Raw genomic sequence first — 11811 nt, 5'->3', positions numbered from 1 at the left:
TACCCTCCTAGAAGCCAGGAGCGTTTTTTGCAGAAAAAAAAATGCCTGGAGCTTGCAAGAGCCCTTTCACACTGGGGCGCGGGCCACGTTAGCGGTAAGCACCGCTAGTTTTAGTGGCGCTTTACCACTGTTATAGCGGTGCTTTTCAGCAACTAGCAGGGCACTTTTAACCCCACTAGCTGCCGAGGGAAGGGTTAAAACCTGCCCGCAAAGCACTTTGCAGGCGCTTCAGCAGCACTGCCCATTGATTTCAATCGGCAGGGGCGGTGTATACACTACTCCCCTACTGCCCCAAAGACGCTGCTTGCAGGAATTTTTTTCCGGTCCTGCAAGCGCACCGCCCCAGTGTGAAAGCACTCAGGCTTTCACACTGGGGAGGCTTGAGAGGCGCTTTTCAGGCGCTATTTTTAGCGGTAAAACGCCTGAAATGCGCCCCAGTGTAAAAGGGGTAAAGCTTTTACAAGGATCAATTCATTTCATTGGCCAGAATAAATGATTTATTCTGGTCACTGAAGTTAATTAATGCTCAAGCACTAATGTTTAACAGCTTTTAGAAGCGGTTATCAGCTTTTAGAAGCTCTTAGCGGCCTCAAACGTTTTTTTCTGCCCAAACTCTGCTGCTCCTGGATGTGCTGGCAGCGTTTTCATTTTTTTACTGCCGCAAAAGCTTCTAAAAGCTCACGCCACTAAATTCTGCTAAAAGCCTATGTGTGCATGACTGCTCTTTGCAAAACCACTGCACAGGGCAGACAAGTATGAAATGTTTGTTATTTTTAAATAAGAAAAAAAAATTGCCTTTAATATCACTTTAAGGCCTCATGCACACAAGACGCTGTTAAACTCGCGTTCAGAGGCAGTTGGACACTTTTTTCAACTGCCCCTGAACCCATTCAATGTTATCCTATGTGTCCATGTACACAGTCTTGTTTTTTTGCGTTTTTAGGCAGTTGCGTTTAACCTCGTTTTCCAGAAGCAAAAAAATGGGTTCAGACACAAAAGTTTTCCACGTTTCAGACGCCAAACGCGGCTAAACGCCGGTAGTGAGTTTTTAAAGAAACATTTTACAACCCGACTTTGGGGCCCCATATCTCAGGGCCACTTGGTGCAAGGAACCCCAAATTTGGTGTGCACAGTGGACCTAGCACTACAACATATCCAAATTTGGGGTTCCTAGCACCAAGTGGCCCAGAGATATGGGGCCCCAAAGTCAGGTCGGAAAATGTCATTCTCTGCTGCAGAAGTGCTTGACATTTTGTGACCCGAATTTGGGGCTCCGTATCTCTGGGCCACTTGGTGCTAGGAACCCCATATATTATGTTGTAATGGATATGTTGTAGTGTTAGGTCCATTGTGTTTGCACACCAAAATTGGGGTTCCTAGCACTAAGTGGCCCCGAGATATAGGGCCCCAAAGTTGGGTCACAAAATGTCATTCTCTGCAGGCGCTTCTAGACGCAAACGCGGTACAACGCAGCTAAACGCGGCAAAACGGGCGTTTCTGAATGCCAGTTTCAGCTTTTAAAAACATGTGTTCAGCAGAGTTTGCACCAGCGTCTCGTGTGCATGAGGCCTAAATAGCTGGTGATTCATAGCAGCAGTTTAATCTTGGCAAAAAATAAACAAAATTCACCTGTGTTACTGGGATAATTAAAACAAAGTTTGAGCAAAAAATAAATATCCCAAATGTGTCAAAAATAAAATTGATGAATAACACTAGCTGCCGTGTGAAATATGTACGCTTATAGCAATAAAGATCAAGAGTGCAAAAAGTACACCACGCTCAGTACTTAAACAATAGATCAAGATAATAAAAATAGTTAACATGGTGCATCACAGTCCATTAGTAATTAACCTAATTAAAATTCATATAGAGTCCCATAATATGGACAATACTTCAGTGCTCCACTCCAATTGTGCTTGAGGTGCCCCACAGCATTATTTTTTTTTTTATCAAGTGGTTATTGGTAAAGTTATGCTTTAAAATGGATGGAAAGTCACATTGTGATCTCGCTAGTATCCCCTCTGGTTTATAAAGTCATAAACTACAATGTGTGTGTGTGTTTTTTTTTTTTTTTTTTTAAATGATAATGCTAAATACCTTTTCTCACACTGCAGCTGTGTGGTCACGTGATCCCCCTCCACTCTCCTTTCTTCATCAGATTCCCCCCTCTGATGGCAGTCAGCCAGCAGAGGTCACGTGACCGCACAGCAGCGGTGTGGGAGAAGGTATTTAGCATTATAATTTTTCAAAAAAACAAAAAACCAAACACCCACTGTAGTTTATGACTTTATAAACCAGAGGTGATACGAGTCTTTGTGCTACATATTGCAGCAGAATAGTGGCAGGAGGTGGGGAGGATTTTGGCTCTCACACCGACTAAATGACAGGCAAGGAGGGAGGGGGAGAGAGATTGTACACACAGCGCAATGGCATATAAATTGATCGTGGATCAGCAGCACGATTACTGTGGTCAGCAAACACAGAGGGACACAGGAAAAGGCAGGACCAACTTTGTATTTTACAGCATAGAATGGGACAAATGACACCGCAGTAGTACTATGCTATAGATCACGCTTTAAAAAGGAACAGGATTTTTTTTTTTTTTTTTTATTTTAAGACTACAACCACTTTAAGGCAGATCATACACAAGTCATTTTTTTTACTCTCAACCAGTGGCTTGAAGGGAAAAACTGATCCAATTCCCCTTTCCAAACATTCAATGTGGACGGGGGAATTCTCCCTGCTGAGCTATTGTATTCTGACAGCAGGGAGACTTCCCCGCCATCAGAATATACTGTTCAGTGCTATAGCCTGCGATGCTGACTGAGCAGGGAAAACCCAAAAAGGTGGTTATAGAGAAGACAATTGGTAGAGCGACTTCTGTACAATCGCAGGGTCATGGATTGAAATTCAGCCAGTCCCTGCTGAACCGACTGAAATTTGATTCTTGTATGGCCAGCTTTACTTTTATGGTAGCCATACATGCTTCGATTAGATAATTATCTGATCAATGGATAATTCAAGTAAAGATTCTAATCAGAAACCGATGGAATAGCCATAACGTTCCTAATGAAAAATATAGACCAGATAAGATCAAACTGAGTCAACTGGCCAGGGCATAAAATTAGTAATCGTTTTGCCTCGACTGCCAGTGCTGAGACACTGTTCATGAATACGATTGTCTATTAATACATCAGATTGCATGGTGAAAACAGACACACAATCCAATTGTAAGTTGCTATCGTATCCCATCAATTGAAATCCACTTTCCCGTGTGTGGTATATCGAGCGAATGAGTTGTCAACCATAGCTCGATTAACCCAATCAAAGAAAAAAAAAAAGTGTATTTGTTTATTTTGCGTTACACAGTAAGAGTGGCCATACACACTTGGATAAATTATGGATTTCTTTAATTTATCGAAGAGATCTAGTGGAAATCATGCCTTGATAGGGTATGGGGGGTGGTCAAAATTTTATGGCTGATCGTTGTTTATAAAATGGGTTATTACCATACTGTTAATTGTTGTTTTTTTACATTTATTGATAGTTTATTTTATACACAATGATCAGCCATAAAATTTTGACCACCCACCATACCCTACCAAGGCATGAACGCCACTAGATCTCTGAAGGTATGCTGTGGTATCTGGCACCAAGCTGTCAGCAGAAGATTCTTTAGGTTTCATTCACTTGGCTGTAAAAATGTTACTGATGTTGCTACGCATGTGTTTTCTAGATGAAAGGTTCCTGCGTAATGATCAGTAAAATACTTGTGTATAGATGCCTTTAAACCTGTATGCGTACATAATGTTTTTATGATAATTTAGTTTTCCCCTTTGTTTAGACTTAGACTTAAAGGGGTTGTAAAAGGTTTGTTTGTTTTTTTTTGTTTTTTTTAAAACAAACATGTCATACTTACCTCCGCTGTGCAGTTGGTTTTGCACAGAGTGGCCCTGATCCTCCTCTTCTGGGGTCCCTCCGCGGCGCTCCTGGCTCCTCCTCTTCTCAAGTGCCCTGTCGGTGAATCGCTCTCCTTCGTGGACACCCATTCAGCCACGCTCCCATGTCCTGCTGCTGCGTCCGTAAACCTAGACAGCAAAACTCGGCTCCGCCCCCCCCCCCCACATCACTGAATTTGATTGGCAGCAGCGGGAGTCAAGGGCTACGCTGCTATCAATCTATCCAATCAGGACACCGGCCGGAGCTGGTGTGCTCGTTTCCGTCGTGGAAATTACGGGGCTCAGGTAAAGTACAAGGGGAGCTCGAGGGCAAGCTGCAGCAAAAGGAGGTTTTTCACCTTAATGCACAGAATACATTAAGGTGAAAAATGGCAAATGTTTACAAACCCTTTAATTTACGCATGTACAAAACACAAATACATGTATATGAGCAAGGCCATAAAGCGCATGTTCTTAGGCTTCAGGCTTGGTTCACATATATGCAATACAGGAAACAGCGAATCCTGTGCGTTTCCCTGGACCACATTGAAATCGCACAGTGCTCATGAAATCTCTACACAAACAAGCCACACTATAAAGTCCTACATGGTTCAAACCACTTGTCCCTGTATTTAGGTGGGGGAGCTACTCCACTATTAAAAACACCAAAAACTATTCAAAATACAGAATGGATAATGCTCGACCCCTACCAATGTATAAATGAAAAATACTAAAAGGAATTCTATGGTTTCTTCTATATCCTGAAATCATCCTATCATACCCACAGAGGAGGAATAGGATGGAGAGAGATAAAGGACAAATATAAGCGTGAGGGTACTCCCATTCATATACAAAAATTGACCTTTATTGCAAAAATTCTACAATTTACATATTGCTCACGCAATCTGCTGTGGGTGTCAATGTCCAATTAATGTTGCACGGAATTGCATGCGATGTGCCGCATCTCGGCAGTGGGAACCTAGGCTCATTCTCACAGCCATAATAGAAACGCATACACAAGTGTTTTCTAATTATGGATCTGAACACAGCTGCATTGTTTTCAATGGAGCCATTCACACAGGCACGTAAACATGAGCTGCTTTCAGATCCGTAACACAGAATCCAAAAATCTGCATCCAAGAACATGTTCTTTACACGCTTACCCATATAAACGAAGGTCTACGTGTTTGTACGCGTGTAAATTAAGCCCTCATGCACACAGGCTGTTAAAAAAACGTTATGAAAACGCCAGTATCTTTGCAGTGATTTTTTTAAACTTTTTTCAGCGTTTTTCAGCGTTTTTGCAATAGCGTTTGAGCGTTTTTGAGCGTTTTTCCGCGTTAGCGTTTTTGAGCGTTTTTTTTTTTTTTTTTTTTTTCAATGGATCAAAAACGCTAAAAAACGTTGGTGAATGACGTTTTTGAGCGTTTTTACAGCTGAAAAACGTCTCTCAGAACCCACTGGTCCTGGGTTTTTTTTACAGCTTAAAAACGCCTATGCCACTTGCAGCTCAAAAACGCCTAGGTGGGCATGAAGCCATAGACTAACATAGACAGGCCTTTTTAAGCTGCAAAAAAAGCTCAAAAAAGCAGCTGTAAAAACGTCCGTGTGCATGAGGACTAAGACAAAAACAAAAAGGGGAAAAGTACATCATAAAAGCAAGTTATCTACGCATACACATCTTTATGCATCTATACACAACTGTTCTCCTGGAAAATGTGACAACATCAGTGTCATTTTTATGGCCATGTGAAAGAAGCCTTAGAGTGATTCTAAAGCCTAAACATTTTATTTTTTTTACCTTAATACATTCCCTGGATTGAAATCTGGAGAATTTGGAGGCCAAGTCAACACTTTGAAATCATTTCAAATCATTCTTGAATTCATCAGACTGGGCCACCTCCTTCCATTGCTCTGTGATCCGGTTCTGATGCTCACATGCCCACTGTAGGCACTTTTGGATGTTTACACGGGTCATAATAGGCCCCTGACCAGTCTGCGGCTAGACAGCCCCATACACAACAAACACTGGATGTTCTTACACCTATCAGAACCAGCATTCACTTTTTCAGCAATTCGAGCTACAGTAGCTCTTCTATGGGATCAGCAACTTCAGGGACAACATGTTCACTTGCTGCCTAACACATCCCACCAACTTTCAGGACATAAATGTCAATCAGTCTACCTGTGATTGGTCATAATGTTATGGCTGATCAGTGGATCTCCCCATAGTCCTATCCATCCTGTACTGATCACTCCCACCCTCTGCGGCAGGCATGCCCTGTGATTAATAAATGAAATGTCATCATTACCAGGAGCTCCTTGGGTCACAATCCATGGTATGACATCCCTATGGAGATTGAAGGTGGCATGGAAGTCCAGCAGCATGTCTGCACCTTGTGTAAGCCGCCTGCCTCGTCCTGAAGCCCTACACACTCCTCATCCTCTCAGCCAGACTCCCGGTGAATTATTGCCAATGAAGGGCCGTATATAAACACCGATAGAAGGGAATGCCGACAGGACGGACACACAGACAACAAGGCGACCAATCAGTTCCTCCTCTACAACACGGCTCCTGCACTTCTCTCGTGTTATCCACTTCTGCGGCCACATTCAGCCCTAGCTCCGCCCTCCAAAGAGCGCCACACCAATCACAGCCCCGGAGAACTCAGCAACCCGGCGCTGTTGGCTGTGGTAGATGTCATATATGAGGGAGGAGTGGCTATAGAAAGATCCCTCCCAGGAGAATGAGGAAATAACATTGAGGAGGGGATTGCCCTGAGAGAACTTCGTGTGTGACGGGAGAGGGAGGTGTGGGGGGAGGGGAGAATGAGGTGTGTGAATGTGAGGGAAGATGGAAGTTACATAGTAGGTGAGATTGAAAAAAAGACACAAGTCCAACTTATGTGTGTGTGATTGTAGGTCAGTATTACATTTTATATCCCTGTATGTTGTGGTCATTCAGGTGCTTATCTAATATTTTTTTAAAATGAATGATGCCCCCCCCCCTGCTGAGACCACCAGCTGTGGAAGGGAATTCCGCATCCTAACCGCTCTTACAGTAAAGAACCCTCTACACAGATTAAGGTCAAACCGCTTTTCTCCTAATTTTAGTGAATGGCCGCATGTCTTATTAAATTCCCTTATGCAGAAAAGTTTTATCCCTATTGTGGGGTCACCAGTACGGTATTTGTAAATTGAAATCATATCCCCTCTCAATCGTCTCTTCTCTAAAGAGGAGAGAATAAGGTCAGTGTTTGCAACCTTTCCTCATCCTCTGACCTCCTGTACGTCCCCCCCTGCAGCCTCTGACCTCCTGTACGTCCCCCCCTGCAGTCTCTGACCTCCTGTACGTCCCCCCCTGCATCCTTTGACCTCCTGTATGTCCCCCCCTGCAGCCTCTGACCTCCTGTACGTCCCCCCCTGCAGCCTCTGACCTCCTGTACGTCCCCCCCTGCAGCCTCTGACCTCCTGTACGTCCCCCCCTGCAGCCTCTGACCTCCTGTACGTCCCCCCCAGCAGCCTCTGACCTCCTGTACGTCCCCCCCTGCAGCCTCTGACCTCCTGTACGTCCCCCCCTGCAGCCTCTGACCTCCTGTACGTCCCCCCCCGCAGCCTCTGACCTCCTGTCCGCCCCCCCCCGCAGCCTCTGACCTCCTGTCCGCTCCCCCCTGCAGCCTCTGACCTCCTGTCCGCTCCCCTCCGCAGCCTCTGACCTCCCCTGTCGTCCCCTCCGCAGCCTCTGACCTCCCCTGTCGTCCCCTCCGCAGCCTCTGACCTCCCCTGTCGTCCCCTCCGCAGCCTCTGACCTCCCCTGTCGTCCCCTCCGCAGCCTCTGACCTCCCCTGTCGTCCCCTCCGCAGCCTCTGACCTCCCCTGTCGTCCCCTCCGCAGCCTCTGACCTCCCCTGTCATCCCCTCCGCAGCCTCTGACCTCCCCTGTCGTCCCCTCCGCAGCCTCTGACCATCTCTTGTCTTATATCACGTCTGCAGTCTGGAGAGGAGTCAAGAGGGATGGGTGTCATGGGAGAAGTCAGACATGTATGGACTGTGGAGAGGAAACTGTGGGATGAAACCAGAACCACCAAGCTGGAGCCGACTGACTGAACCCTGCATGGTGCACCTGAGAGGAGGTCAGTGACAGTGCTGCCAGGTCAGCCTGGGGGGGGGGGGGTCAATACAATATTGTAAGGGGGCACTGATATAAAGCTTTCCCCCTTATATCAGTAAACCCCCTTACCTTTGTGTTTTCTTTCTGTGGAAGGTGGTCTCTGGTCACCAGAGTCCTCCCCACATTCCCAGAGTTCCCCTTTACATCACAATCTTCAGGATTCCACCTTACAGTGCAAGGGGGAACTCTGATGTAAAGGGCAATGCTACAGACCCTGATGTAAGTGAGAACTCTTATGTAAAGGGGAATGCAGTGGATTCTGATATAAGTGGGGTCTCTGGTCACCAGTGACCCCCTTTTTATATCAGAGTTCCCGCTTGAATCATGATCTGCAATGTTCCCCTTTATGTCAGAGTTCCCTTGCACTGTAAAGGGAAATCCTCCTGATCTATGGGGGAACTCTGTGCTGGGTTATATTAATCTGCCATTTTAGGCACCTTTTTTTTGCAGTGTCAGTAAAAAATGTGCCAGTAAATGCCATGATTTTTGCCAGTAAAAAATTGGTGCTGTTTGTAAATGCCATGTCTCTTATCTATATATAATACGCTCTTCAAATGTGCTTTAAAATGCATGGTTTTCCCTTTTGTGAACAAGAAAATAATGATGTTATGCGGTTGGGCTGGTATAAAAATGCTATGGGGCTGGTATGAAATTATTTCCAGGGCTAGTTTTTATTCCCAGTCCGGCCCTGTCTGCTCGTCAGTCCCGCCTACTTAACCTCCCTGGCGGTATTCCCGAGTCTGGCTCGGGGTGGAATTTCAGAACCAAAAGCGGTGATCCCGAGCAAGACTCGGGATGGCATTGCAGGATCCAGGAAGAGCTTTACTTACCTTGTCCCCTGGATCCTGCAATGTGTCCCCGCAGTGTGAGCGGCTCGATTCATCACGGAGCCGAGCTCCGTTCCCTACGAGCGTTTCGACGTACGGAGACGGAGAACGGCGCCAAATTCAAAAAGTGAAACACACACAATACATACAGTATACTGTAATCTTACAGATTACATTACTGTATGAAATTATTTCACATCCCTTTTGTCCCTAGTGGTTTCTCCAGTGTCCTGCATGCAGTTTTATATTATAAAAACTATTCTTTCTGCCTGGAAACCGGAGATTGTCCATAGCAACCAAAATCGTCCCTTTACATCAAAAGTGGTTTTAGACCACCTAGAAAACAGCGATAATAAATTAGAATCACTCACAGAATTGAGCGATAGTGATTTGTGGGGAGATCCATCATCAAACACTGAAAAGTAATGACAGCGACAATTCTGCAACTGAGCAAATTTCAGTGTTTTTGATTTGATTACATTATTGAATAATTTTTATTATTATTATTTGTTATAATTATTTATAGTTATTTATTATATCATAATTTCGTGTTTCAAACTTTCTCATACCCGGGATGTCTACTAGACTCTTGTTTGGACAGATTTAAGTGAGTTATTCCTAAGAATTACAGGCCTACAATATAAAACACCAAATTTTCATGCAAAATAATTGTACCGCTTTCAGCATCAAAAATCTAAAATAATCATACCGCCAGGGAGGTTAAACAACTCCAGCTCACTTCATTCCTGCCTTCGCCTTGGTCACATCACAAGAAACCATCTCCTGCGTTCCTGTCTAAAGAATGGCTTTGCTGACATCCCTTCTGGCTCCTTATCCTGCTTGCTGTTCCTCTACTTGGATCCCTGACTTCTGGCCTGGCTGATTACCCGATCCGGTTACTGGACTCTGGCTATGCTTTGACGACGCTTACTCTAACTTTTTATTTTTATTAATAAACAAGTGTGATTTTACTGTACTTCTGTCTCGGTCTGGTTCATGGCTTCTGGCTTCTGGCAAGATTGCATTCATATTTTTGCCACCCAAATGCATTATTTTACATTTTTACACATTAACCGCTTGCCTACCGCCACACACAGATGTACGTTGGCAAAATGGCACAGGCAGGCAAATGGGCGTACAGGTACGTCCCTTTAAATTTGCCGCCTTTTGGGCACCACGCCGCGGGGGATGCCCGCAGCTTCCAGAAACTCAATGTTCTCTGGCGGCCTGCAACTGCAGTGTGAAGAGGTAGAACGGGGAGATGCCCCCAAACAAGGCATTTCCCCATTCTGCCTTGTGTCATGACAGTCATCGGGAGCAGTGATCGCTGTCATGTCCTAGGTAGCCCCCCCCCCCCCCCCAACAGTTAGAATCACTCCCTAGGACTCACTTAACCCCTCTATCGCCCCCTAGTGGTTAACCCCTTCCCTGCCAGTGTCATTTACGCAGTAGTCAGTGCATTTTTATAGCACTGATTGCTGTATAAATGACAATGGTCCCAAAATAGTGTCAAAAGTGTCCGATGTGTCCACCATAATGTCACAGTCACGATAAAAATCGCAGATTGCCGCCATTACTAATAAAAAAAAAAAAAAAAAAAAAAAACAATAAAAATGCCATAAAACTATCCCCTATTTTGTAGATGCTATACCTTTTGCGCAAACCAATCAACAAACGCTTATTGTGATTTTTTTTTTTTTACCAAAAATATGTAGAAGAATACATATCGGCCTAAACTGAGAAAAAAATAGTTTTTTTATATATTTTTGGGGGATATTTATTGTAGCAAAAATTAAAAAATATTGCTCTTTTTTTTCAAAATCGTCATTCTTTTTATAGCGCAACAAAATAAAAACCTGCAGAGGTGATCAAATATCACCAAAAGAAAGCTTTATTTGTGGGAAAAAAAGGACGTCAATTTTGTCTGGGTATAATGACGTACGACCGTGCAATTGTCAGTTAAAGCGATGCAGTGCCAAATCGCAAATAGTGCTCTGGTTAGGAAGGGGGTAAAATCTTCCGGGGCTGAAGTGGTTAAACCTCATTTGCCATGTAGTTGTCCACCCCATTAATTTGTTCAGATCTTCTTGCAAGGTTTCCACATCCTGTGGAGAAGTTATTGCCCTGCTTAGCTTAGTGTTGTCCGCAAATACAGAGATTAAACTGTTTATCCCATCCTCCAGGTCGTTTATGAATAAATTAAATAGGATTGGTCCCAGGACAGAACCCTGCAGGATCCCACTTTCCACCCCTGCCCATTCTGAGTACTCCCCATTTATCACTACCCTCAGAACTTGTCCCTGTAGCCAGTTTTCAATTCATGTACTCGCCCTATGGTCCATGCCAACTGACCTTAATTTGTACAGTAAACATTTATGAGGAACTGAATCGAATGCTTTTGCAAAATCCAGATACACCACATCTACGGGCCTTCCTTTATCTAGATGGCAGCTTACCTCCTCATAGAAGGTTAATAGATTGGTTTGGCAAGAACGATTCTTCATGAGTCCATGCTAATTACTACTAATGATACAGTTGTCATTGCAAAAATCTTGTATATAGTCCCTTATCATCCCCTTCAAGAGCTTGCATACAATTGATGTTAGGTTAACTGGTCTGTAATTCCCAGGGATGTATCTTGGCCCTTTTTTAAATATTGGTGCTACATTGACTTTTCTCTAATCAGCTGGTACCATTCCAGTCAATAGACTGTTCGTAAAAATTAGGAACAATGGTCTGGCAATTACTTGACTGAGTTCCTTAACCACTTGCCAATCGGCTCACGCCGATATACGTTGGCAAAATGGCACAGGTGCGCAAAATAACGTATGGGTACATTGTCTCCTTTAAGAGCCACCAAAGAGGCGCGCGCCCCC

General features: G+C 44.3%; 1 protein-coding gene and 1 long non-coding RNA gene across 3 annotated transcripts in view; one reads left to right on the top strand and one right to left on the bottom strand.

Moving 5' to 3' along the window:
• The window catches only part of GSAP (gamma-secretase activating protein), a gene marked incomplete in the record, with an annotated part of 185523 nt that extends 178931 nt beyond the window's left edge, over positions 1 to 6592 (bottom strand). Inside the window, 1 exon segment of the mRNA XM_073623550.1 lies at positions 6251 to 6592. Coding sequence (XP_073479651.1) covers positions 6251 to 6326 — 76 coding nt within the window.
• Positions 6593 to 6726: 134 nt separating this feature from the next.
• LOC141134495 (uncharacterized) lies at positions 6727 to 9911 on the top strand. 2 transcript variants are annotated; one of them, XR_012243173.1, is made up of 3 exons: positions 6727 to 6860; positions 7931 to 8070; positions 9620 to 9911. It is a non-coding gene; the product is annotated as an uncharacterized lncRNA (long non-coding RNA). The 2 variants fall into 2 exon arrangements; XR_012243172.1 differs by having other exon boundaries at positions 6757 to 6810.
• Positions 9912 to 11811: the final 1900 nt, after the last annotated feature.

The sequence above is a fragment of the Aquarana catesbeiana genome, linkage group LG03 (genome assembly GCF_042186555.1).
Source record: "Aquarana catesbeiana isolate 2022-GZ linkage group LG03, ASM4218655v1, whole genome shotgun sequence".
NCBI classification, from domain to species: Eukaryota; Metazoa; Chordata; class Amphibia; order Anura; family Ranidae; genus Aquarana; species Aquarana catesbeiana.
This window is presented reverse-complemented; position numbering and strand designations above follow the sequence as displayed.